The following is a 25,217-nucleotide window of genomic DNA, read 5'->3' as shown; positions in this document are numbered from 1 at the left end:
TCTGAAACGTCATAGCCCAGCGGAAAAGTTCAGAATCTAATGGACTCTTGGGAAATCTTGAAAAAATAGTGGTTCCTGTTCTGGGCATTGTGAGATTTCTGATTTTCAGACCTGACTCTCATGCTTTCTATCCTGCAGTCTTTTAGAACTATAATTTGGCTGGGTAATTCCTATATATTTGACAAATTTATACCTCTTCAGAGAATGAAATAGTTTAAGTTTTGTCCTTCATTGATGCTAGAAGATCAGCATTGAATAGAGAAATAAGTAAATAGGAATATAATTTGCAACTTAGGATAGTTCTTTGTTCTTACTTCTTAATACCAAATATCATGATTAAAGACAATCAGAATTTCTCTTTTAAGGCATCTGAAAATTAGTGGTTTGGGTTCCATATCTTGTTTATCTGATAAAGTATATTATACATTCTTTGATTTTTTTCTTTTTCTTTTTTTTTTGGTCAAGGATAATTACGCTTGCTCATACTGGGTTTTGTGCATACTAAGAGGATTTTTAAAAATTTAATGTACTCTCTGGATAAGGAATATAGTCACATGGTTCAGAAGTTAAAATAATATAAAAAGTTTGTATTGAGTAGCCTGTTTCTACTCTGACCTTGTTTCCTTTCCTACGGCTTCTGTAGATGACCACTCTGCTTGTTAGTCTTTCAGTGCTTTTTAAAAGAGATTTATTTATTTATTTATTTATTTATTTAGAGACAGAGAGCATGAGTGTGAGAGGCAGAGGGAGAGAGAGAATCTCAAGCAGACTCCTCAGTGAGCACGGAACCTGACACGGGGCTCCATCTCATGACCCCAAGATCACAGCCTAAGCCGAAAGCAAGAGTTAGACACTTAACTGACTATGCCACCCAGAAACCCCTTTCAGTGCTATTTTAAAAAAGCAAATATAAGCAAATACATTATTTTAGGAAGTTGTTTTTTTCCTAGAAAAAAGATGATATTCATAACTTGTTGCTTACTTAAAGAGCATGTCAGTACTTTCATGAGGATAAAGATAAAAGTTGCAATCCCTTCCTCAGTATACCAGCCCTTGGTGTGGCTGGTAAACAACCCTGAAATTACTTAAAAACTCCTTAACTTGTCCTGAAAGGTAAATGGTTCAGGGGAGGCCAAAACCAAAATATTAGATTAACATTTATTGACAGCTTACTGTATATTATGCTGAGTTTGCCACAACTCTGTGAAAAGCATGTACTCTTAGCATTCCCATTTTATAGATAAGAAAATTGAGGCTCCAGAGAGGTTAGCCCATGTAATTAGTAGATATTAGTGATATGATCCAAAGCTAAACTTTTTAAAATTATAAGCATTTTTCAATATACAGAAAAGTAGAGAAACTAGTTTAATGAAGTCCTGTACACCCATCACCGTGATTCAGTAGTTAAGATTTTATATTTGATCTATCCTTTTTTCTTTATTTCTTAAGTATTTAAAAATTTTTTTTTACTTATTAGAGAGAGAGAGCAGAGAGAGCTGGGGTGGGGGTCTGGGGAAGAGCAGAGGGAGAGGGACAGGCAGACTCCACGCTGAGCGTGGAGCCCACCGTGGGGCTTGATCTCAGGACCCTGAGATCATGACCTGAGCAGAAACCAAGAGTTGGACATTTAACTGACTGAGCCACCCAGGTGCCCCTATTTATGTATTTTAAAACAAGTCCTAGATAATCATGTTATTTTGCTCCTATGTACTAAAGTATACATCTCTAAAAAATATAGATGCTTTCTTAAATAGTGACAGTGCCACTTACTACAGTCCTCCAAATAGCTAGAATGATAAAGAAGTTGGCATGTGACCAAGACCATCAGTTCAGCCTAAAGAGCACTCTCAGCAATTCGGTTATGAAAGGGTGGGGGTTTTTCACGGGGACAATGACTGACCACACTGAACTAGATAAAGGCTGTAGAGGCGTGTGGCACCCAGAACTCTCTTGATAGTGAAATGTGCCTCCTGCTGAGCTCTAGTCCCCTTCTCTTAACACTGGTTAGAATCTCCATAAAAACTTAAATTTTTAAATTAATTATTTTCTTAGAGCTACATGGAGCTATGAGTTTTAAATAAATTGTGCATTGGTTTTTGATGTGTGGGGGCATCATTTCTGATGGACTCCTAGCCTTGAACTTCCACTGTTTGTTTCAAGGTCTTTGACTTGCGTCAGTGTCACCGTCAGATGCAGCAGCAGGCGGCCACGGCGCAGGCTGCTGCCGCCGCTCAGGCAGCAGCCGTGGCTGGAAACATCCCCGGCCCCGGATCAGTAGGTGGAATAGCTCCAGCTATCAGTAAGTATGTTTTTGGCTTTTTGTTGTAAAGTGTAATAGTTGGCATTTTATCTTGATTCACTCAGTTGATTAGTTACTTTAGGCAATAATAGAAAACTAAACTTTTTTTTTTTTACTGGGATAATAACATTTTTGAACTTCAAAAAACTGTTCTATAATAGTTGCCCTTTGTCTAGGACCCTGTTTTCATTCTTTTTGTATCAAAAAGGGAATATGGGATAAAGGAGAAAGGGGGTTATTGTTAGATTATATTGATCAATCTCCTGGTTTTTTTTTGTTGTTGTTGATGCTTTTAATTCTTGCCTCACCAGCAAGGGTGGGTTGTAATCACTGACATGCTTGGCTTTATTCTAGAAGGAAAGCATATTTCAATTTCAGAATTAGGTATCTCTCCAAGTTTTTAAGTATGCTAAGCATGGAGAGAAAACTAAGTGAGGGTGGTATTTTGATAACTTGTAGACTTTTTTTTAATTTTAGGGTAAAATTGAACTGTGTGCCAGGTTTCACACTGATGGGGAATTTTTTACTGCAGAGTTAAACTCCTGACTATAGACTTTTATGATGGAAACACGTGGCACCCATCTTCCACGTCTGAAGGCATAACTAGTGATTCATTCAACCCCTGTTCTTAACCTCTTCAGTGTGGTAAGCAAATCACACTGGCTAAGAAAACTGCAGTGGCCCTGCAGGTTTCTCTACAGCACATGCAGACTCCTCCCATTAGATTCACTGTGATATTGATGAGTGGAGATTGACTATATGACTGTATGTTCTGACTGGAAAATTAGCTGCAGAATCTCCTTTGTGACTTATGTTCAGGAGTTTACAGTGTAGAGGTAGATAAGACATATTCATTTAGAGAATTTGACTTTTTAATTTAGAGAATTTGACTTTTTAAAAAAATTTGAGCATCTAAACCATTAATTTGCTAGTTTTGATGTTATAAACATGCTTTTACTAAAGAATCCAGAACTGTTATTAAATTTCTCATTCTTAACTACTGCCCCCATTGAGTAATTGCACGGTGTCTCTGTGACATTGTGAAACTGAGAGACAGACATCCTTTGGGTCATCCAAGAATTCTTAGTGGAACCAGGACTATTAACTGTCTCACTGTTAGGTCTTATTTTGAACGAGGCTGTTCAGACAGACAGTAAGGTTCTTAGAACCAACCTGTGGACATGTGCTACCTCTTAAAAACAAGTTGTTTTTTTTTTACCCTTCACCTCTCCTTCTAAAGAGAAACATAGGTGGGGTGTTGGTGGATTGTGGTAACTTACTTTATAATTGCTGGTAGCTAGAAGACTCATGTGGAATGTGAATTGTCTTAACCAAAAGTTTTCGGTCCGAAAGTGTAGATCTACACGTACTTCTTGGCACTTTGACAGAGAAGTTATATGCTGGGGAGCATGAAGTAAAGAAAGCTGGTCACTTTATTAATAAGGTGTAGGGAGGATGGAAGATACCAGCCTGTCCCTCTGACGTCTTCCAAATCCTCTCTGTTAGGTTTGTCAGCAGCTGCCGGCATTGGCGTTGATGACCTACGTCGCTTGTGCATACTCAGGATGAGTTTCGTGAAAGGCTGGGGACCGGATTACCCAAGACAGAGCATCAAAGAAACGCCTTGCTGGATCGAGATTCACTTACACCGGGCCCTCCAGCTCTTAGATGAAGTGCTTCACACCATGCCTATTGCTGACCCACAGCCTTTAGACTGAGGTCTTTCACTGTCGGGGCCCTTAACATTGTCAGGATGGTGGACTACGAAATACAATCCTGTTTATAATCTGAAGATATATTTCACTTTTGTTCTGCTTTATCTTTTCATAAAGGGTTGAAAAGTGTGTTTGCTGCCTTGCTCCTAGCAGACAGAAACTGGATTAAAACAATTTTTTTTTCCTACTTAGAACTTTTCAGGCATGGCTCAGAGCTTGAAGATCAGGAAAAACACATTCTTATTAAATCCTCACCAGTTATGTATGAAGGAATCATTCCAGTGCTGGAAAATTTAGCCCTTTAAAATGTCTTAGAGACTTTTATATGCAGAACATTGATACATGTGTTATTCTACAGAATAAATTCAATATTGCTGATTTTAAAGGAGAGAAGTTCTCAAAGTTAATTCACCTAGGTTATTTTGTGTGCGAGTTGTTATTGTTGAACATACTTTACTCCAAATATTGTGCCATGTGGGTGAGTTAATTTTACCAAGAGCAACTTCACTCTGTGTTTAAAAAATAAGATAGTTAATGTATTATAACCTTTTATCCAAAATATTTTTTTGCAAGTTAAACTAGTGAAGATGATTTCAATTCAGATGGTCTTGCAACTTCAATTTTATTTTTGCCAAGGCAAAACACTAATCTGTGTGTATATTGAGAATTCCTTACAATTAACCCCACAAAGAAAAACCATTTAAAATTCACATTTGTTATCCCTGTTGGATAACTATTTATCAAGAAATATTCTTTTGCCCTGTTATACAGTAGATGTATTCTATATTTCTAGGCACAAGGTTGGTCACTAAGAAGCCTAGAAGAGGAATTTCTTTCCTTCATGAATTCATAAGGAAAGTTTTTGTATTTTTAAAAAACACTAAAAGCAGTGTCACTCCATTTAATATCTCACTGTTCTACAAAGGTGGCAATGCTTAAACTAAGTGAGTATTTTGGAAACTGCTAAATTCTATGTTAAATACTGTGCAGAATAATGGAAACATTACAGTTCATAATAGGTAGTTTGGGTATTTTTGTACTTGATTTGATGTGTGACTTTTTTTTCGTATACTGTTTAAATCATGTATGTTATGACATTGTTTAAAATTCAGTTTTTGTATCTTGGGGCAAGACTGCAAACTTTTTTATACCTTTTGGTTATTCTAAGCCCTTTGCCATCAATGATCATATCAGTTGGCAGTGACTTTGTATAGAGAATTTACGTAGAAAAGTTGCAAATGTATTGACTGTACCACAGACACAATATGTATGCTTTTTACTTAGCTAGTAGCATAAATAAAACCGAATCTCAACGTACAAAGTTGAATTCTAGGTTTGATTTTTAAAAAAGTTTTTTCTTTTGCACTTTTGAGTTCAACCTCAGAAGCAAGACACCTTCTAAATGACAGGCAGCAGCCCGTACTATCCGGCAGCTTTGGTTTCCCTCACACTCTGCCAGGACTTCCCCGTGGACATTCTGTATCCAGTGTAGAGTTGATTGTTGTTGTTTTTTGTTTTTGGGTTTTTTTTAGCTTTTATTTTACTGTAGCAAAATAGGCCTGATTGTCTACAAGATAAATAGGTTGTCTACAGGATAAATAGTGTGAAATAAAACCAAGGGTTATCTTTCAGATCCTTTTACTTTTTGCTTGGAGGGCCTTCGTAAGTGTATTGATTCTTTAAGGTGTGTTACAAGTTTGAGATCTGAGAAACACTATGCATAATAGTCATCCTTCTGTTGACTTAAATGGGTAAGTCGTCTGTGTCCTTGCTCAGAACGTCTTCCTCGTAAGACCATTCTGGAAACCACTGAGTTTGCTTATTGCTGTGATGTAAACATAGATCTTGATCTGAGCTACATGTCTTTTGTTTTAAAATAATTTTGTTTTAAAATAATTTCTCTACTGGCTCATTTGAACTCTTGAGTACTTACAGATACTTTTGTTAAAGACCTAATTTTAATCTATAAATGGTGATTTAAGTTTTATTGGCAGTTTTTTTTTTTTTTAAATATCTTCATTCTCTAGAAATTGCTGACTTTAGGTCTATTTTACTGCGAATGAAGAATAGGAGTGAAGGGAGAGATTTAAAAAATTCAGATTATTTGATTAGGATCATTAGCATGCTATGATATCATCCATTGCCTCCTTTTCTCCTTTAAGGAAAAGGTTTTCATGTTTAATCATCTGGGGAAAGTATGTGGAAAATATTTGCTAAGAAGTCTGTCTTTGAAGCCAAGCCACCTGTCTTGGTTTCTTTCTGCTAAGAGCCATAATGTTACTACCAGTACATAGGAGTACTTCTAGTTATTAATTACTTTATATTTGTACCTAGATTCAGTCACATGCTTTTGAGAACACACCTAGTATGTTAATGTCAGTTATTTTTGAGGAGCTTAGTTGTTAAACAGTATTTCCATTTCTTAGAGGTAGTCATCTTTGATGAGTAAGACTCAAATCACTAGGTTTAAAATTTTATGGCTACTTTAGGGTAGGATAGTTTCTGCAGTTCTCAGAATCTGATTATTATGAGGATATGGTTTTGGGTAGATTTTCTCCAGCTATTTCATATCTCAAAATGTTGAATTTCATTGAAAGCTGAGTGAGAGTTGAACCAAGTACCTTTATAATCCAGTATGAGGCCATTCCACTTTGGTCCAGTGCCTTTCAGTGCGTTATCAAAGGGAATCCTTAATGGTGTTGCCTTTATTTTCCAGGGAGTAGGTTGTTTTATGGGATATAGCCTATCTCATTTTTTATAATATGCTACCCCTGGTATACAAAGATAATGATAATAAATCACTGCCATATAACCTTGTTTTTCTAGAAGCACGGCTCATTTGTATCAACCTACCCACTAAATAGGTCTCCTATCCCATTCCTCCTGTAATCATTGTAGGTTTACAGGCTGGGTGGTTAGCTTAAGGATTACCATACTCAAATTATCCATGTAAACTGAAGACATATTAGCTGTATTGTATTTCAAAGTTAAAAATTCATTTTTGTGGGAAAGGGTGTGGTGTAGAGGGGGATATTTGTAATAGAAATTTTGAAGGCAAAATAAAATGCTCTGTCTTCCAGATGATAGACATCTTACTTTAAAAGTTTATTGCAGTTATCTTTTTGACTGTGCCCATCTGGAGAAGGGAAATTTTACATTTTCCCATGGTGCTCCTTACGCATCTATGGAGGTGAAATATTTCTATTCCTGGTTTGGTGGTAACTAGTCAATAGTTACTAGCTATTATGCAAAATTAGATTAGTTCAGAGCCTTTTGGAAGAAGCAGTTTATTCTGAGTAGGGCAGAATCCTTTTTGTTGATGGTTTTCTATAGTTTGCTCCCTTCATCATTACGTCGTTTTACTGGCATTTTATTTAACGATAGCAGATTGGGAAGATGAATTTTAGGTTACTGAGGTAAATGAGTATATGAAAGCAATTACCTGTAAAATCACCTAACAACTTTTAGTAGATGGGGCTGAGCTAAGACTAGCAGACAACAATAACATGAAGAAATGCTTTCTTTCTTTTCAGTTTTCAAAGCTCTTTATTACACTGTTTCACTTGATCTTTACAGTAACTCTGTGAGAAGGGGTTAGAGGGAAGGAAATGCTTTTTTTTTTTCTTTCTAAAGGCAGACCTCATCTTGTTGCAGATAGCTATCTGTAAATAGTTGCCTAATTCTTCTTTGCAAAGATTATAGAAGATAGGCTCTGAGAATCTTTTGTGCAAGCCTTTCCTTTTTTTTTTTTTTTTTCTGACAACTAGGTAATTCCTCCTAAGATACATCAGGAAGGATGTATAAGGTTAGTGGTTGCATTCATGGAAGCATCCTTGGCTCGGTCTTGTCCCTAGTACCTGTCCCAGTGCTGCTGGGCTGTTTATCTTGTTTACCTGCTGTCACTGTGGAATGGAATTTTCTGCATTATCCAAACTTGCCTTATTTAAGCAGTAAACCTTTTTTATTTTAGCCATTTTTTTTTGATGGAGTTATTTAATATGTATATCCAAGAACGTACTAGGCATATTTCTTTTGTCCCTATCTGTCTTTGTAGATGTTCGGGGCTGCTAAGGTTTTGCCTTGATAAACTAAATGGTCGTAGACTCATACGGTTTTGAGCGTTTACTTTTTTTTACACACATACCCTCCAGTATTCTCCCCTTCTGACCCCTTCGTGTGTTGTACCTAACCTTCGGAGTTTCTTCCTTCCTTTCTGATTCATTTTTCCAACTGCTTGGGCAATAAAACCAGGTAACTAGACTTACCAGAACTACCTTTAAAACACAAGGAGAAACTAGGAAAGGTCCCAAGAAACTTTCCTGTGAAGTACCGAGAAGGCCTTCAGTGATTTGGTGTCTGACATCAGTTTGCTTAGAATGTTTCCTGATTCTTTGCTGAGTTCCAGGTAATTGAGGTATGGAGAAGTGGATCAGACTCATATTTTCCCCCTTTGAAAGATTTTGAAGTTTTGTTGCTTCCACCTCCATGCTGCTCATTCAAAAACTGGGGTCACAAGACTCACTAAATTAGCATCAGTAGTCAGAGCAGTACCGTTGCCTAGAGGATACCAGCAAAAAAGCCGAACAACAACAAAAAATAAACTTGGGAAGGTTGTTTTGTTGGTTTGGGTATCCCCTTTTGAGCCCTATCTTCTGGCCTTCCTCCTCTACAGATGTTTTTGACCTATAGGTGCCTTTATGAGAATTGAGGGTCTGATATCCTGCCCCAAGGAATAGCTAAAGTAATTGCTGATGTTTTCAGGGATTTTAACATCAGACTTGAATGAATGAAAGAACCGCAATCCATCCATCCTTCCTTCCTTCCTTCCTCCCTCTCTCCTTCCTCTCTCCTTCCTCTCTCCCTCTCTCTCTCTCTCATAGGAAGGACCGAGGTGAAGACAATCATTTCTCTCTGTTGATGTGGATAGTTTTCTCAGCTCTCAGAGCCCGTGTTCTTGTTCAACCTGAAACTAGTGGCTCTGGTCTGGCACCAGGTACGCTCTGGCTTGCACTCTGCCACTAATCTGATGTGTGACCTTGGGCAGGTAATTTACCTTCTCTGGGCCTCAGTTGCCTCATCTGTAAAATGAGGGAGTTGGATTAGATGTGTTCTTCCAGCTCTGAAATTTAAGTGACCTTGCCTACCTTGCAGCAGGTTTTGATTTCTTCCTTACTTTTGCTCTGCTGTTTGAGGGGGCTTTTTACTTATTTCCACGTTATTCAAATGAGATTAGGCTTGATATTTTATTACTATTCTCCTATGGACAAGAAGTTACATAATATGTCCTTGAGACTTAAATTTAACCAAAGGCCTAGCACCACCTTGGGGGCTGCAATAAATACTTAAACAAAAAACCTGAGAGGAGGGGAAAAACCTTCATTTTATTTTCCCATCATCTCTATTAAAGGTTTCTTAAGGCTTTTTTTGAGTCATGCATGGCATTCCATCTTTTGGGTTGGTATGTGTTTGACACCGTCCTCTTAAGTGCTGTGTGCTGGTAATATTTTTTCTTGACTAAAATGAAAACTTATTGTAAATGCCTAATGATATTAGAGGTCATTACTTCTGGTCTTTGGTTTCTTAGCTCTTTTATGTTCAAAACAGGGAAATTCCTCTGAATCGCATCAGTTAATTAAAGTGGTTCATACGATAGAAGAAAACAATACCAGTGGATGATCATTCCCTCTATTCTTGGCTCTTTTTAGGTCCATTTTGATTAGAAGACTTTTGGGTGGAGTGTTCTTTCAGAGTACTTTTCCAGCCTATTCTTGGATAAGTATAATTAATGAATGTGGTTTTTCCAAGGACCTTGAGAGCCTTCCTTGGGAGTGGGTCAAGGGTCGGGGGGTTGGGGAGTCCTGGTAGAGGCCAGCTCTGTGCTAGCTGGAGAGGAAACAATGAAACCAACTGCTGTTGCCATGGCTGCTTGTCATTGTTAGAAGGACTCGGGCTTGGATTGGTTAAAAGGCTATAAACAGGGAGTCGAGAAACTTCCTTCAAGTATGGGGTTCTGGCCAATGCCTTGGACATGTGACTTAAGGGAACAGTGTGAATGCTTGTAGATGATGCAAACCTGGTGGGCTGCAGAACCATCTGGAGGAAGTGACGGGGGGTTGGGGACTGATTTGGTGGTGGTATTTCCCAACTCTGTCTCCTCCCCTGAAATCAGAGTAATGTAGCTATGCCAAAACCCAGAGAAGAGCCACACTTAGCTTCTGCTTTTGGGAAAACTGGTCAGCTAAAGCTCCGGTAGTTCCTCTGTGGCTTTCTGTATACTTTTGCCTGGTTGAAGTCTGTGGCTAAAAAATAGTTGAACCTTTCCTGAGAACTCTGTAACAAAGTATGTTTTTGATTAAAAGAGAAAGCCAATTAAATCATTATGTGCTCATTCTTTTTCTTAAGCTTGTGGATGTCTTGAATCTGGAAAGAGTTCCTAATCACTTAGAGAATTCTCAAACTTGAGGACAACAGTTTCCTTCATTGCTTTGTGACCACTGAAATGGAACATACAACATTTCAGATATGACCATGGAAGAACAGTCCCCTTTCTTTTCTCATTTCTAAAAGGAGACAGGGTGGAGAGATGGTGGATGGAGAAGGGGTGGATGCTGAGGGATTATGAGAACCAAGATGCTTAAGGAGAGATAGACATTGAAAATTGGCGACCCTGCCATTGCCCATCTAAGAATTAAGGAAAGCTATTAGCTTTCTAGCTCCCACTTCTCTGAATTGGGATTCAAGGTAGGGGGGATGAGGTCAGGTAAGGTGACTCTATGGCAATGACTTATAAGTTGCATGACCAAATCAATATTTCTGATCTTGCTGACATGAGTTCCAGAGATGTTTATTAGGCTGAGAGACTTGTTCTCACCTGACCTAAAGTTTACAGTATTTTATTTTAGGCTAGAACTTGAAAGGGGTAGCATTTTGGCATTCTTTGGGGGAAATAAAAACATTTCTTTATGAAGCACTTAAGGATAAAGGGTAGTTGTATGTATTCATCTCTGCCCTTTGCTCTTGACCCCTAATTCTTTATGCTTTATTCCATGTCCTCCCTCATCAAAACTCCCACATATGGTAAACTCAAAACTCCAAATCCCATTCAAACCCTTCCTATCCCCATCATCTCACTGTGATAAATTGCAGTGTCCTTTCCCCTCAACCCTTTCTATTCTAAAAGTAATTATTTTTGGTTCTGGCCATACTTTGGGGATGGCACCCACTTCTATATTTTGATGTAGTTCTGTTGAGTGGTCACCACTTGGTCTCAGACAGATGGACAGAACGGGTTCAGAAGACCAGAGAATTTTCTCCAGCAGATGTACCCTAAAAGAATGGCTAAAGGAAGTTCTCTAAACAGGAAATGATAAAAGGAGAGAAAATGGGAAAAAGAAAAAATATGGTAAGCATAAATACAAATACAGTAGGCTTTCCTTTTCATCATGAGTTTTCTAAATTTATGTTTGATTGTTGAAGCAAAAAGTATAACACTGCCTAAGGTAATTCTAAATGTATATAGAGGGAATATTTGAAACTACTGAAAAAGCTATGTAGAGACAATCAGAAATACTGTAGATAAATAAAAATGGAATTATTAAAAAAAAGCTCAAGTAACTTACAGTGAGGCAGCAAAGAAAACAAGCAGAAAATAAAATGGCAGACAAGCTTTAACATATCAATAATTACATTAAATGTAAATGGTCTAAATATACCAATTAAAAGACAGTTATTGGCAAGTTGAATTAAGAAACATGATCTAACTGTAACTGGCCACAGGGAACACACCTCAATAATATAGTAATATAGGCAAGCTGAAAGTATGGAAAATATATATAAGGTAAAAATTAAAAGCAGTAGTGGCTATGTTAATGTCAGATTTCAGAGCAAAAACAATAACAGAGACAAAGGGACATTATTTAATGATAAAAGGCCAACCCATCAAGAAGATACAGTAATCCTTAATGTGTGTACAGTAAACCAGAGAGCTGCAAAACGTGTGAAGCAAAAAGTGATAGAACTGGAGAAATGAACATCCACAGCTGTAGTTGGGAACGTCAACATCTTAAAAAATTGATAGAAAAACTAGATGTAAATTCATCAAAGATCTAGAAGACACCCAACACCACCAAAATGCATATGCTTCTCAAGTACAGACATACCATATTCCAAGATAAATTATATCCTGGGTAGACCCAAAACTCAACAAATTTTTAAAAAATTGAAGTCATAACAGAGATATTCTCTGACCACAATGGAATCAAATTAGAAATGAATAATAGAGAACAGGAAATCTCCAAACACATAGAAACAAGAAACAACATACTTCTAAAAACAATCCATGGGGGAAATTAAAAACAAACAAACAAACACTTAATCCCATAAAACACTGAACTGAATGAAAAGTGAAAATATAACATACTGATATTTGCGAGATACAGCTAATTCAATACTGAAAGGGAAATTTATGACACTAAATGGAAATATTAGAGAAGAGGAAAAATCTCAAATCCAAGCTTCAACTTCAGACACCTAGAAAAACCCCAAATAAGCAAGTAAGCAGAAGGAAGGAAATAAAGAGCAGAAATCCATATAGTTGAAACAAAAACAATAGAGAATATCAATGAAACAAAGAGCTGGTTATTTGGAACGATTAGTAAAGTCAACAAACCTCTAGCAAGACTGACCAAAGAAAAGATATAAATCACCAGTATGGGCTATGGGATATCACTTCCAGACTCAGGAAACGTTAAAAGGATAATAATGGAATGACAAAACAACTTTAGGCACCAATTTGTCAACTTGATTTTGACATCTAATTTTCAACAGTTTGTTGAAAAATAAACTTTCACAACTCACCCATTATGAAATAAATCATTTGAATAGCTCTATAGCTGTTAAGGAAATTGAATTCATAATTATAAAATTCCCAAAAAGAGGGGCACCTGTCTGGTTCAGTTGGAAGAGCATGTGACTCTCGATCACAGGGTTGTGAGTTCAAGCCCAATGCTGGGTGCAGAGATTACTAAAAAAACAAACGTAAAAAATTTTTAAAAAATAAAATCCCAAAAATGAAATTTCCAGTCCCAGATGGTTTCACTGGAGATTCTACCAAAGAATTATAGAAATATATAATTATAATAATTATACCAACTGCACAGTCTTCCAGAAAATAGAAGTGAACACTTCCTAATTCACTTTATGAAGCTAGTATTCTCCTGATTAAAAAAACAAGACAATGCAAAAAATATCCGCTATGAATATACATGGAAAGAGGTCCTTTACAAAATTTTAGCAAATAGAATTCAGCAACATATAAAGCATACAGGGGTTGCCAGGGGCTGAGGAAGGGACAGGCTGGGAGGTCCGTGGGTTCGTGAGGGTAAGAGGGTAATAACAGAGGGGTCTTTGTAGTGATGGAAATGTGTATCCTGACTGGTAATGTGGATGTCCTGGTGTGGTACTGGACTAGAGCTTAGCAAGGTGTTAGTGTGGGGGATTTCGCTGTAACTTTCTTACGGCTGCCTGTGACTCTATATAATTGTTTCAAAATAAAAAGTTTAACTTAAAAATCATTACTGAGTGTCCAACTCCAGGGTTGGGGCTTTGAGCCCCAAATAGCTCTGCGGTGAGTGTGCTTGCGGTTACTCCTGAGCAAAGGCAAGAGTGGTCTTGAGTGGCAGGTCATTTTCTGGAACCTGCGAAGTTCCCACGAGCAGCACATAGTCCTTAGAACCCACTGCTCGATCTCCCTCTCTACTTCTTAGATCCTCTTTTAACTGTCCCTCATCTGATGCTTAAGACATTTGTCCAATTAAAACATTTGTTCAGAAGGTAGATCTCAATGTTGTGTTCTTATCACAGTAAAATTAAAAACAACAACAACAACAACAAAAGCCACTGGGGGCACCTGGGTGGCTCAGGTCGTGCTCTCAGGGTCAAGGCTCAGTGTGGGGTCTGTTTGAGATCCTCTCTCTCCCTCTGCCCCTCCCCCTGCTCGTGCTATAAATAAATAAATTAAAAAAATTAAATTTTTTAAGTCCTTACTATAACAAAAAACTTGAAAAAAGTCATTACTATAACACTTAAAATGAAACCATCAGTTATCTTTTAAGAAATTTAAAAAGCAAAAAAAAAAAATCCCTTATTTTCATCTATACTTACTATTTCTGGTGACTTTCATTCTTTTGTGTAGATTTGAGTTGCCAGTTGGCATATTTTCTTTATGCCTCAAGAATTTCCTTAACATCTCTTACAGGGCAGCTCTGCTGGCAATACATTTTCTCAGTTTTGTTTGAGAAAGTTTTGGCTTCGTTTTTGAAAATTCCACTGGATAAAGAATTCTAGGCTGACAGTTTTCTTCTTGTAGCACTTCAGAGATTTTATTGCATTGTTCCATGGGTAAAGATGAACGTGTGTGAACTGAAAGAACATGTCACAAAGAGAAGTAACACCTGGAGTTGAGGTCTACTGAGCAGGGATCAACCTCACCAAAAACAACCAAAAAATCGAGCGCTGGGCAAGGCTTCCATTTCAACTCCTGTGTTCGTGGCTGGAGCAGGAAACTCCGTCTTCATTGCTAAACTCAGAACATCCCCTCCAAAAACAGCTTTTCCCCCAAGCAGGGCTGCCTCCCTTCAGACCACAGGACCCAGCCAGAGACGCCACATCTTGTGCTGTGTGCTAGGAACCCAGGAGCCCTGGGGACTTAACAGGAGGCCAGAGGCCAAAAGGTGGCAAGAACTAGACTTCTTGCCGTAACTAGCATCTCATGGTTTTTGTCATACCCTGAAGTCTTCCTGTAGCAGGTACTTGGCTCCACAGCCAATAAATGGGGTCACACTTCCACATTCCCACCTACTTGGAACTATTTCTGGGTTTTCTATTCAGTTTCATTGGTTTGCCTATTCCTGTATTATTACCATACTATTTAAATTCCTATAGATTTGTAATTTAATACATGTGATTTAATATATAGTCATATTAGTATATTAATATACGACATATTTAGAATCTCTGAATATGTAATAATATATTTTAAATGTCCTAGGGCTAGTGCAGTCTTACTGTAAAAAAAAATCCCAATACACACAGAGCACAATAACAGAAATTTCTTTACTGTTCACCTCCTACTTCATTTCTCCCCCTAAAGCTAACTAACCCTTCACCAGTGTTTTTTTTTTTTAATGGTGGTGTGTGTGTGTGTGTGTGTGTGTGTGTGTGTGTGTGTTTAAGATTTTACTTATTTATTTGACAGAGAGAGACACGGCGAGAGAGGGAACACAAGCAGGGGGAGTGGGAGAGGGAGAAGCAGGCTTCCCGCGGAGCAGGGAGCCCAATGCGGGGCTCGATCCCAGGACCCTGGGATCATGACCTGAGCTGAAGGCAGACACTTTATGACTGAGCCACCCAGGCACCCTCCCTTCACCAATGTTTTATAGCCTTCTGTCTTTCTAGTGTTTTCTCATATTTATACACATAGTTTATTTTCTGCTCACACCAGTGGAGTTATATTACAGCATTTTATTAGCTACAGGATGCCATCAATAATAATATACACACATACTACCAAGAAGAGAATATACTGCCAGGTAAACTATGACATATGCTTTCTTTTCACTTAGAATTTTTATTTGACATTTATTGGAAGAGTTTAGACTTATTTACACAAAGTGGTTCTTTTTTTTGTATTATTTCTCAAATCCATACATTAAATGGAAACCTAAGGTGGCTCAGGTGTTTGCTAAAATTTCTGCATGTTCAGAATCTGACTTCAGAATCTGACTCCCGAATCTCCTGGCCCCGAATTGTGGTGACTGATTGCACACACCGTATCCTTCCATGTGCCATCAAGAACCGTGTGGTGCAGCATTTCTTAAAAGATGACTTTGCTACTGTCTCAGGGAGTTTCTTCCAAGTTACAGTTGCTGATGCTAGCACTTTCTTGATTTCCCAGGAGTTCACAGAAAGTTGTTAGATGATAGGACTCATGTTCCTTCATCAGATGGTCCTTAAATCGTTTTGTTAACTGAAATTTTCAGGGCTCACATATGCTCAGGCAACACAGCGGTATCTCAACTGGCCCTTAGCCTATAGCACTTAAGCCATTTGTTGTAAGGTGACTTCTGATTTTCAGAGGTGTTGAAATGGGTTAAGGTGTGTGTCTCAATCAATTGATAAAATATGTCAGTATTTTTCTGTAACTTCCTTTTCTCAGCTAATGATATGTGCAGATCTTCTCATGTTTATTCATGTCGACCTGCCTAAGATTTTATAGGGAAAAGCTGCAGTATTCCGCAGTGTGGATATACCACAATTTATCTAACCACTATTCTATTAGGGATATCTGTTTTGTTTCTAAATATTATGAAAATGCTACAATAATTACCATTCATCCTCAATATTTCTCTAGGGTGGAGATTTGGAAGTCACATTGTTGGATTGAAGTTTGCCCATTTAAAATTCTGAATGGTCCCCCAGAAGGCCTTATCTGTTGCAGGTCTCAACAATGTGTCTTAGAGTGTCTATCCCTCAGCCTTGCCCATAGTGGACATTATCAGCTTAGAAATTGTGCCAATATCGATTAGGAATGATGCCTTGTTGTGATTTTACTTTGGATTTTGCCTGATTACTAGTAAGAAAAGAAGCTCTTGTGTGTTTATGGTCCACTTACTTCTTTGGTGAATGGCCTGTTCCTAATCTAGTTGTTTGTAATTTAAAAATTTATCAGTACAAGCTTTTATATATTCCGGACCTGGATATTTATCCTTTGCCTGTTATATATATATAAATGATTTCTTCCAGGCTGATCCTTCCTTTTAGTTTTGTTATTGGTTGCAATGTTTAATAGAAATTTTGAATTGATGGAGTCATATCTCTCAGAAATTTCCTTTACAAGCTTCTGTGTTTTATGTTTTCCTTAGGAAAGCCTTCCCCACTCAAAGATTATACGAATATTCTTCTTCTGTCTTGTAACATTGTGGTATTTTACAGGTTGTATGGTTATTTATTTCAGTCATTTAATTCCATTGTGATTTATATATAATGTGAGATTTAGAGACCAAACTTCCATTTTTTCCAAAGGGATACCTAATTGATTCAACACTATTTATTAAATAAACCATTTGGTCGCTGATTTATTTCTTGGTATGCCTCCTTTATCGTGAACAAAACTTTCATTTACGTATGTTTCGTTCTGGGCCCATTACTGCATTCCATTGATCTGATTGATCTATCTGTATCCTTGAGCCAATACCAAGAAAGTTCTTCTGGCTTTAAAATATGCTTTAATGCCTCCTAGGGTAAATTTCCCCTCATTGCTTTTCTTTTTCCATTTGCAGGAGAAGGTGTGTCCACTCCTTAGAGAGTTGACCACCTGGACTAGTTTTCTACTGCTGTGTAACAAATTACCACACACAGAGCAGATTAAAACAACTGCCACTTGTTCGCGCCCAGTTTCCATGGTTCGGGAGTCCAACACATTTTAGATGGCTTCTCGTGAGGCTGAAATCAGAGTGTCCTCCTCAGCTGGAGGCTTCGACTAGGGAAAGATCTGCATCAAAGCTTCCTCAGGTTGTTGGCAGAATTCATTTCCCTAGAGTTGGAAGACCAAGGTCCCTGTGGTCTTGCTAGCTGTTGGTAGGGGACTGCTCCTAGGGGACCTAGGAGCTGCACTTGGGTCTGCCTTGCGGCCATGTCAGCCATGGAGGGCCTCCCTCGAGTCAAACCCCTCACATTTTGAGCTCTTGGACTTCCCCTTCTGTGACCAGCTGAAGAAAACTGCTTTTAAAATGCCCATATACTTTGGACAGGCCCACCCAGATAATCGCCCTATTTTAAGGTCAACTGTGCCATATAATGTCCCCAATCACAGGTGTGAAACCAGCATCTCACAGTCCTGGGGATTATTCAGGGGAGATACACTTGGAGTGCAGGAAATCTTGGGATCCACCTCACAATTCTGCTTATCACATCACCTGAAAGGGGTGCAAAAGAGAGATCTTTTCCATTGGGTTGGAGGTTATTTTTGAGCACTGTTCTGTGCTAGGCACGGGTGGGGTGTGTGTGTGTGTGTAGAGCACCTCCAGAGAAGCCCAGGTATAGTTTCTACAAGGAGCTCATAGTCTGATAGGGTTAGCAATTAAAGGAAGCTGGGGGCACACAACTTCCTGGATGTCTTCTGTTTTCCAAGTGAGCATCTCCAGCAACCTCGGTTATTTCTTCTTGGAAACGGCCTCTAGACTCCTCTCCATTACTTCTCTCCTGCTGGGTAGGGGTAGAGAGAGCACGGCAAAGACATAAATTTGCTTCAGGCCAAAGCAGCGTGTAGTCAGTGCCTTAAGTGAAGGTCAACCAGGGTCACTAGTCTGTGAAAGAAGCTGGGGGATCAGGGAAAGCTTCCTGGAGGAGGTGTACTTTGAACTTGACCTTGAAGATTGGGAAGAATTTCAGCAGGAAGAGATGGACACAGGAAGGGTGATTCCAGGAATGACAAGGCAAAGGAATGGATGTGGAAGCCTGTGGGCGTTTTCTAGAAGGGCAAGCAGCAGTGTGCAGGGGGGCCCCCCAGAGAGCGTGTGTGCAGATGAGCAGCGGCGGAAGCGCAGAGTTGGGTCTGGACTAGACAAGGCAGAGGAGTTCAGACTTTGGTGAGGATGCCAGGTCACCTGGACTCATTGTGACACTAGAATAATTTTTGCCACTTGCCCGGGAGGGAGAGGTTTTAGTCCAAGTTAATATTCCACATTAACACCTAACATGAAAGAGAGAGAGAGGGAGAAACAGGCATCACCAAGACCACCAAAGTATCCCTGATGAACCAGGAGGAGGGTCAGGACTCAGCGGAAACAAGTACATCTTTGCAGTGGGGAAGCCTGCACCCCCTAAGTGCTCCGGCCTTTTGCTGGCTGGGACAAACCATGCCCTGAGGGCTGTAGTTGTAACTGAGTCAGACCACAGGCAAAGTGCCACTTGTTATGGGTTGAATTGTGTCCCCCCAAAAAGATATGTTGAAGTCCTAACTCCTGGGAGCTGTGATTGTGACCTTGCTTGGACATAGGGTCTTTGCCGATGTAATCGAGTTAAGACGAGGTCATTGGGGTGGGCTGTAACCCGACAGGACCAGTGTCCTTATGGATAGAAGAGGAGAGACAGGCTGACATGCGGGGAGGGGGCCACAGGAGGTCGGAGGCAGAGCCCCGAGATTCATCTGTAAGCCAAGGAAAGCCATTACCGGCCACCAGCGGACGCTGGAAGAGGCAAGAAGAGTTCGCCCCTACAGGTTTCAGAGGGAGCATGGCTGTGCCCACACCTGGATTTTGCACTTCTGTGAAAGAGTAAGTTTCTGCTGCTTACTTCTGGCTTCCAGAACTGAGAAAATAAGTTTCTGCTGCTTTAAGCCACCTGGCTTGCGGTACTTTGTTGTGTACGTCAGCTGCAGGAAATTAATACGACATTCATTGTTCATTCTTCAAACACGTCGCGTGTGCCCACTGAGCCGGGCTCTGTGCAGCGGGGGTGGGGGAGGCTTCAGGCCAGCTCTCTGCAGGGTGAGATGCTGGCCGCAGGTGTCACAGGGTCCCGAGGGGAGCCCGCTGAGAACCGGAGCCTCAATCTGGAAAGACATGTGGGGCATGTGGAGTGGATAGTAGTGACTGTGAAATAACCCAGGACAAGGTTCAAGCAGCAGGACTTTGCTGATCACTTCCTGGGGTGCTGGAGGTGCCATTCCATGCTACACTGAGGTCCCACAGAAGGGGGTGCTCAGGAAGGAGAGGAAGTAAGGCGAAAAATCTCTCGAGAGTGAAAACACGTCTGCAGAAATCTCCGCACGGGTTCCGTAACTCCGTAGCTGGCAGACACCTGGAGCCTCTGTCCTAGACCAGGGCCTTGGCACCTGTTAGGCCCGAGGTTACTCATTATTATACCTTCAGCAACTTCTGGAACTTCTTTAAGTTTGTTTCTTTACCTGGACAACATTAACAGACATAGTTAAGGTCTTAGGTTTGAGGTGGGGATGAAATGAGAACAATGTATGTAAAAGTAGGTAACAACGTGCCGGTGCATAGGAAGGGGTCAATACAGTTCAGCCCCGGCCACCACCACCAGAAGACTGTTAATGGAAAACCAGTATGTTTGGGGGATGTCCTTTACTGATTTGATATACAGGCCTGACCATCCTATCAATGTGCCCCCCACCCCCTCCGCTTTAAGCTCCTCATTTGGGCACGAGTGCCCTCCTCCTCTTACCCCTTGCAGGCCCTGCCATCTGGGGCATGTCCTGGGAGCCCCTGATCTGGCCCCTGGGAGGGCTGATGCTCCGAGCTCTGGGCACCAACGACCGGATTTCAAGCAGAGGACCTCTTCGGTCCCCTGGTTGGGGGGGGGGGGCTCTTCTTCAGCACCGGCTCTAAATTCCCCAGATCTGCTAGGCAAGGGGGTCGGCAGGAGCGGTGTTCATGGGGGAGACAACAGTCAGGGGACAGGTATCCTGGGGGGTGGGGAGACTGGAGTCGGAGGTGTGGCCAGTGGGACCCTGGCCCCGAGCCAGCTTGTCCCCAGGAAGGGCGGAGGAACCGGGGCGAGCGGCCAGGGGCGAACTGGCAGGGGCCGGAGGAGCGCGGTCCCAGGGCCAGCAGCGGCCGCGAGCCGAGGGAAGGAGCGCGGGGCCCACCAGGGAGCAGGTAGAGGAGGCGGGAGGCGCCTCTCCGAGCTTTTCGCTTCCTGCGACGACCAGCAGGTGTCGCCATTGCCCCGCGAAGGCGGTGGGAGCGTCGGTCCTCAGAGGCTCCTCCTTCCCTCCTTCCCCAGCACCTCCCGAGTTAGACTTGGTCCTGCAAAGATGACATTCCGGTCCGAGCCTTGAGTGGCACCAAAGCCCGATGGCGGAGGCCTGCGCAGAGTGAGCTGGGCCACCTCCTGCGGACACACGGGCTACCCCCTAAGGCCTGGGAACCAGACTGACTCTGATGTTCCTGACACCTAGATTTCTGCATAGTAAGGATGCTTAATCCGATGCTGCAAGGTCTCCTGGGAGATAGCCTGTTTTAGTCCGCAAGAGCCTCGGTCCTGCAGAGGAACTAAGCCAGGTCCTGGAAGTTGGCGCAGTGAGCTCTGCTCGGGACAGAGGCCCCGTCGCTGGGACTGTCCAGCTTGGAGGCCTCTAGGCTTCCTGAGCCCCTTCTCTTCTTGGGGCCCAGCGGGGCTCCCGAGGGGTCGGAAGCTTCCCCTCCAAGCTAGTGGCTTGGGTTGCAGAGCATCAGAAGGGAAGTCGTTACCCCCCACCCGGCGTCAGCTCTCCAAGGAGCCCCCGTGGCTCAAAGGCTACGGGAGCCGCCCTGAGCATGCAGAGCGGAAGGCCAGCGAGGAAATTGTACAGCCAGGCCCAGGCGGCAGGAAAACAAAAACGACTGGCATTTAGTAAGCACTTACTGCATGCCACGCACTGTTGTGAGCACATTACCTGGAATTACTTAATCCTCATAAAGACTTTATCAGGGAATAAGATCACTGTAGTAAAGATGAGGGGGAGTGAGGCACAGAGATCCTAAGCCTCCCTGCGACTCAGTTTCCTGAGAATCCAACAGTTTTGAAGGAAAGTGCTCTAAAGACCCCATGTGCAGGGAGTTCACTGACTGGCGGATCCATAGGGAAGACCCCCACCCCCCACCGTGTTAGCCAGAAATTATTTTACTGAAATAGAAGGCAATTTCATGGTGAATAAGTGGCAAAGTGGAAGGGTGAGACCAGGAAAATGTTGTTTGGGGGGTTTTTTGTATACAGGCGGTGGAACGAGAGCCTTAGAAAAAATTGCCCTCGAGCCTGGGGGGAAGCTTCTCAGGAACAGCCCGAGAATTTTTCTCTTCAATCGCCCCCTGGTGGAGAGGGCGCGCAGTGCCGCCGCCGTGGCAAATCCTGGGAGGTCACCCTGGCTGGGATTTCTCACCCCGTGGATGGAAAGCCTCCCGGTGTGGGCAAGAGGCAGCTTGACCACTAGACACGAAGCTGGAAGGGATAGTCCTTGAGTGACTGTGCCGACTGGTGGCCCCCGACAGGCGGGCATTTGGGGGTGTGTGCACCGTGTGCTGGGGGCGAGGTTGGGCAGAGATGGAACTGAAGGGGCTGGTCCGCGGCGGTCCGAAGCTCCACCACAGTCCCGCAACTGCGAAGAGGACGTGGCACAAACCTGGGTCTCGAGTCGCCCCGCGCAGGCCAGGGCGACCCTGCAGTCACTTCCTTCCAGGCGGGGAGGCCTGGTTCCACAGGGACGGCCTCTGAGGCCCCAGGAGGATTGAACTCATCAGACACCTTCCAGCGCGGGCCGGGGGTGGGGGGGCAGGGGTGAGGAGCGCCCCACCCCCCGGGGGGGGGGACAGCCGGCGGAGGGCATGCTGTGGGTGTCGGGCCTCCGGCAGAGCTGCCTCTGCAGGGAGAGCTCAGACTGCCTGCACGGCTGCCCCAGGCCCCCCTGAGCTCCCCCATGGCCCATGTGGGTAGGCAAACAGCTGCTGGGTACATGGCTCCTGGAGAATGATGTACTCCCACCAGCCAGGGTGCAGGAACCTTCAAGGTTATTGTTACAGAAGAGCCCCCCCCCCCCCCCCCCCGCCAGCTCCAAGGCAAGGAGGCTTGGAGGCTCCCTGGCCGCACGACCCTCTCCCACAATGCCGGGCGGGCGGTGCCGTCCCTCCCCGTCAACCAGGGGTCACAGTGGTCAACCACCGACACGCTGACAACCATCTGTACCGCACGCCATTCTGTTCTTCACTCTCATTGCTTGAGATAAGCAACACTTTCTTACAAAATAGGCTTTGCCCAACAGCAGGCTCACGCCCTGGTTCTGAGCACGTTTACAGGAGGTAAACTATGGTGTTCCATGGGTTCGCTGCAGTAAATGCATTTCCAACTTACAGGATTTTCACCGCACAGTGGGTTTATCAGGATGTGACCCCACTGCAGGTCGAGGATCAGCTGCCAAGGAGTAGGTCTGGGAGAGAAAAGACAGAGGAAAGAGAATGTGGCAGGTTCAGGTCAGAGGTAGGAGGGTTTCCTTTGGAGGGAGTCTCAGAGAGGCAGGCCAGGGCTCAGTGGCCGGTCACCAGCAACCAAGCCCCGCTGCTTGGGTCTGATCCTAGCTCTTCCACTGACGGGCCCGGGCTTCGGTCTTCTGAGCCTCGGTTCCTCATCTGTAGAATGGGGCTATTCACGCCCCTCATAGGGCTGTGTAAGGATTCGATGAATTTTTGTATCTGAGTCACTCGGCATAGCGGCTGGCTTGCAGTGAATGCTTGGTAAGCGCAGGCAAGTACGGGTGATCCTTGAACAATGAGGGGTCTGGGGGGGTCTGGTTAGGGGCACCGACCTACCTCCCCGCACCCCCACACCGCTGAAAATCGGAGTAGGACTCTGGATTCCGCGAAAACTTAACTACTAATAGCCTGCTGTTGACCTGAAGCCTTAGTGAAAACACAAACTGCCAAGGAACACGTAGTTTGTATGTTCTATGTACTATATACTGTATTCTTACAAGAAAGGAAGCTAGAGAAAAGAAAATGTTATTAAGAAAATCATAAGAGAAAAATATGTTTACAGTACTGTATTTATTTAAAAAAACAACAAAACCCTGTGTACAAGTGGACCCGCGCAGTTCCAACTCATGTTGCTCAAGGGTCAATGGTATTATTTTTCCTTCGAAGTGAAAACTTAGAGAACTAGTGACTTTGAGCAGGGAGGGCCCATGGGGACATCCAGCCTAATCATTTCTCCTACAGGTGAGGGAAGAGCTGCTCTCCCTGTTAGCACCTGGGCCTTGTGCCCAGCACCCACCAGCTCCTTTCTCTGCCAGGTTGCGGCCAAGTCAGGATTGCGCTCCCAGGAATCTGAGTCTTACCATAGTTCCGCACCCGGGGAGGGGAGAGCACCATGGCCTATCTGTGCCTCAGTCGGGGGGCCAGGCACAGACCATCCAAGCCCAAAGAGTTGAAGCCAACCATGGTACAAAGGCGACTGCTCATGTCACTAGCAAGTCTGGGGTGCTTTTCAGGGACAGGTTGATCTGGGGCCAGAAATGACATGCTGTCTCTCTCTTTTGTGCTTCCTCGGATGAGCTTGGTTCCCAGGTAGGCTCTCCTCATGGAGGGTAAGGGCAGCCACCAGCAACTACAAGCCTACTTTGCCTTCCTGTTTTAAAATGTGGGTTTATTATTCAGATAAGGTGAGGCCAACCAATCAGGAGGCAACTGCCATTGAAAAGATCATTTGTTACTCACGTTTCCCTAGAGATGCCTCACCGCCTCCAGCAGGGCCATGCAGGTGAGGAAGCAGAGAGGGGCAGGAAGAAAACCAGGGCAGGAGCCTTTACTACGGTTTTTGTGGGCATGGATGAGCCAGGTAAGCAGGCTAAGCAGTTTAGGATTGGCTATTTTGAATCATTTCAGCGGGCTCTGGGGTGATTAGGGCAGAGAGAGAGCCCAGCAAAGGAGGGGGTTGGGGGCGTGGGCTGTGGATTGGTTAGTTTGCATCTGGAAGGCTTGCTGGCAGGAGAATCATTTGCTGTTTCTAGGAACCAGCTAGCCCTGCGAGGGGCAGTCTTGCCAGGGTCAGCAAGGCCCCAGATAATAAAACATCAGAAATACAGAAAAAAACAAAACATAATACACCTCACGGTAAAGAATGTGCCTGTCCACATCGCCAGCTACCGTCTGGGAGAGGCTCTGGCTGGCCCATTTTTGCGAAATGCTGGTGAGGATGCTGGGAAACTGGGCCTCTCGTACATTGTGCAAGGAAAGTCAAATGTACAGACACTCTGAAAATGGTCTGGCAGTGTCTTACAAAACTAAGTCGTGGGAGCCTGGGTGGCTCAGTTGGTTAAGCGACTGCCTTCGGCTCAGGTCATGATCCCGGAGTGCAAGGATCGAGTCCCGTATTGGGCTTCCCTGCTCAGCAGGGAGTCTGCTTCCCCCTCTGACCGCGCCCCCCCACCGCCCCCGCCGTGCTCTCCCTCTCTCTCTCAAATAAATAAAATCTTGGAACACTACATCAAGAACTAATGATGTGTGGTGTATGGTGATTAACATAACATAATAAATAAATAAAACCCCCCCAAAATAAATAAAATCTTTAAAAAAAAAACAAAACTAAGCCGACGTGTGACCTAGCAATGACACATTTACCCCAGAGAAATGGAAGCTTATGTCCACACAAAAACC

The 25,217-nt window shown here is 42.8% G+C and overlaps 1 protein-coding gene across 2 annotated transcripts in view; it reads left to right on the top strand.

Moving 5' to 3' along the window:
* The window catches only part of SMAD4 (SMAD family member 4), a 56,815-nt gene extending 46,427 nt beyond the window's left edge, over positions 1-10,388 (top strand). Inside the window, exons 11-12 of one of the 2 annotated variants that reach the window (XM_028098143.2) lie at positions 2,161-2,299; positions 3,806-10,388. In XM_028098143.2, coding sequence (XP_027953944.1) covers positions 2,161-2,299; positions 3,806-4,017 — 351 coding nt within the window. In that variant the 3' untranslated portion in view covers positions 4,018-10,388. Of the gene's footprint in view, positions 1-2,160; positions 2,300-3,805 lie in introns of those variants that run through there. The other variant, XM_028098144.2, reaches the window with a different exon arrangement.
* Positions 10,389-25,217: the final 14,829 nt, after the last annotated feature.

This window comes from Eumetopias jubatus, unplaced genomic scaffold, assembly GCF_037043125.1.
Source record: "Eumetopias jubatus isolate StellerSeaLion01/CBP00866 unplaced genomic scaffold, mEumJub1_p1.0 scaffold_16, whole genome shotgun sequence".
Classification (NCBI taxonomy): Eukaryota; Metazoa; Chordata; class Mammalia; order Carnivora; family Otariidae; genus Eumetopias; species Eumetopias jubatus.
This window is presented reverse-complemented; position numbering and strand designations above follow the sequence as displayed.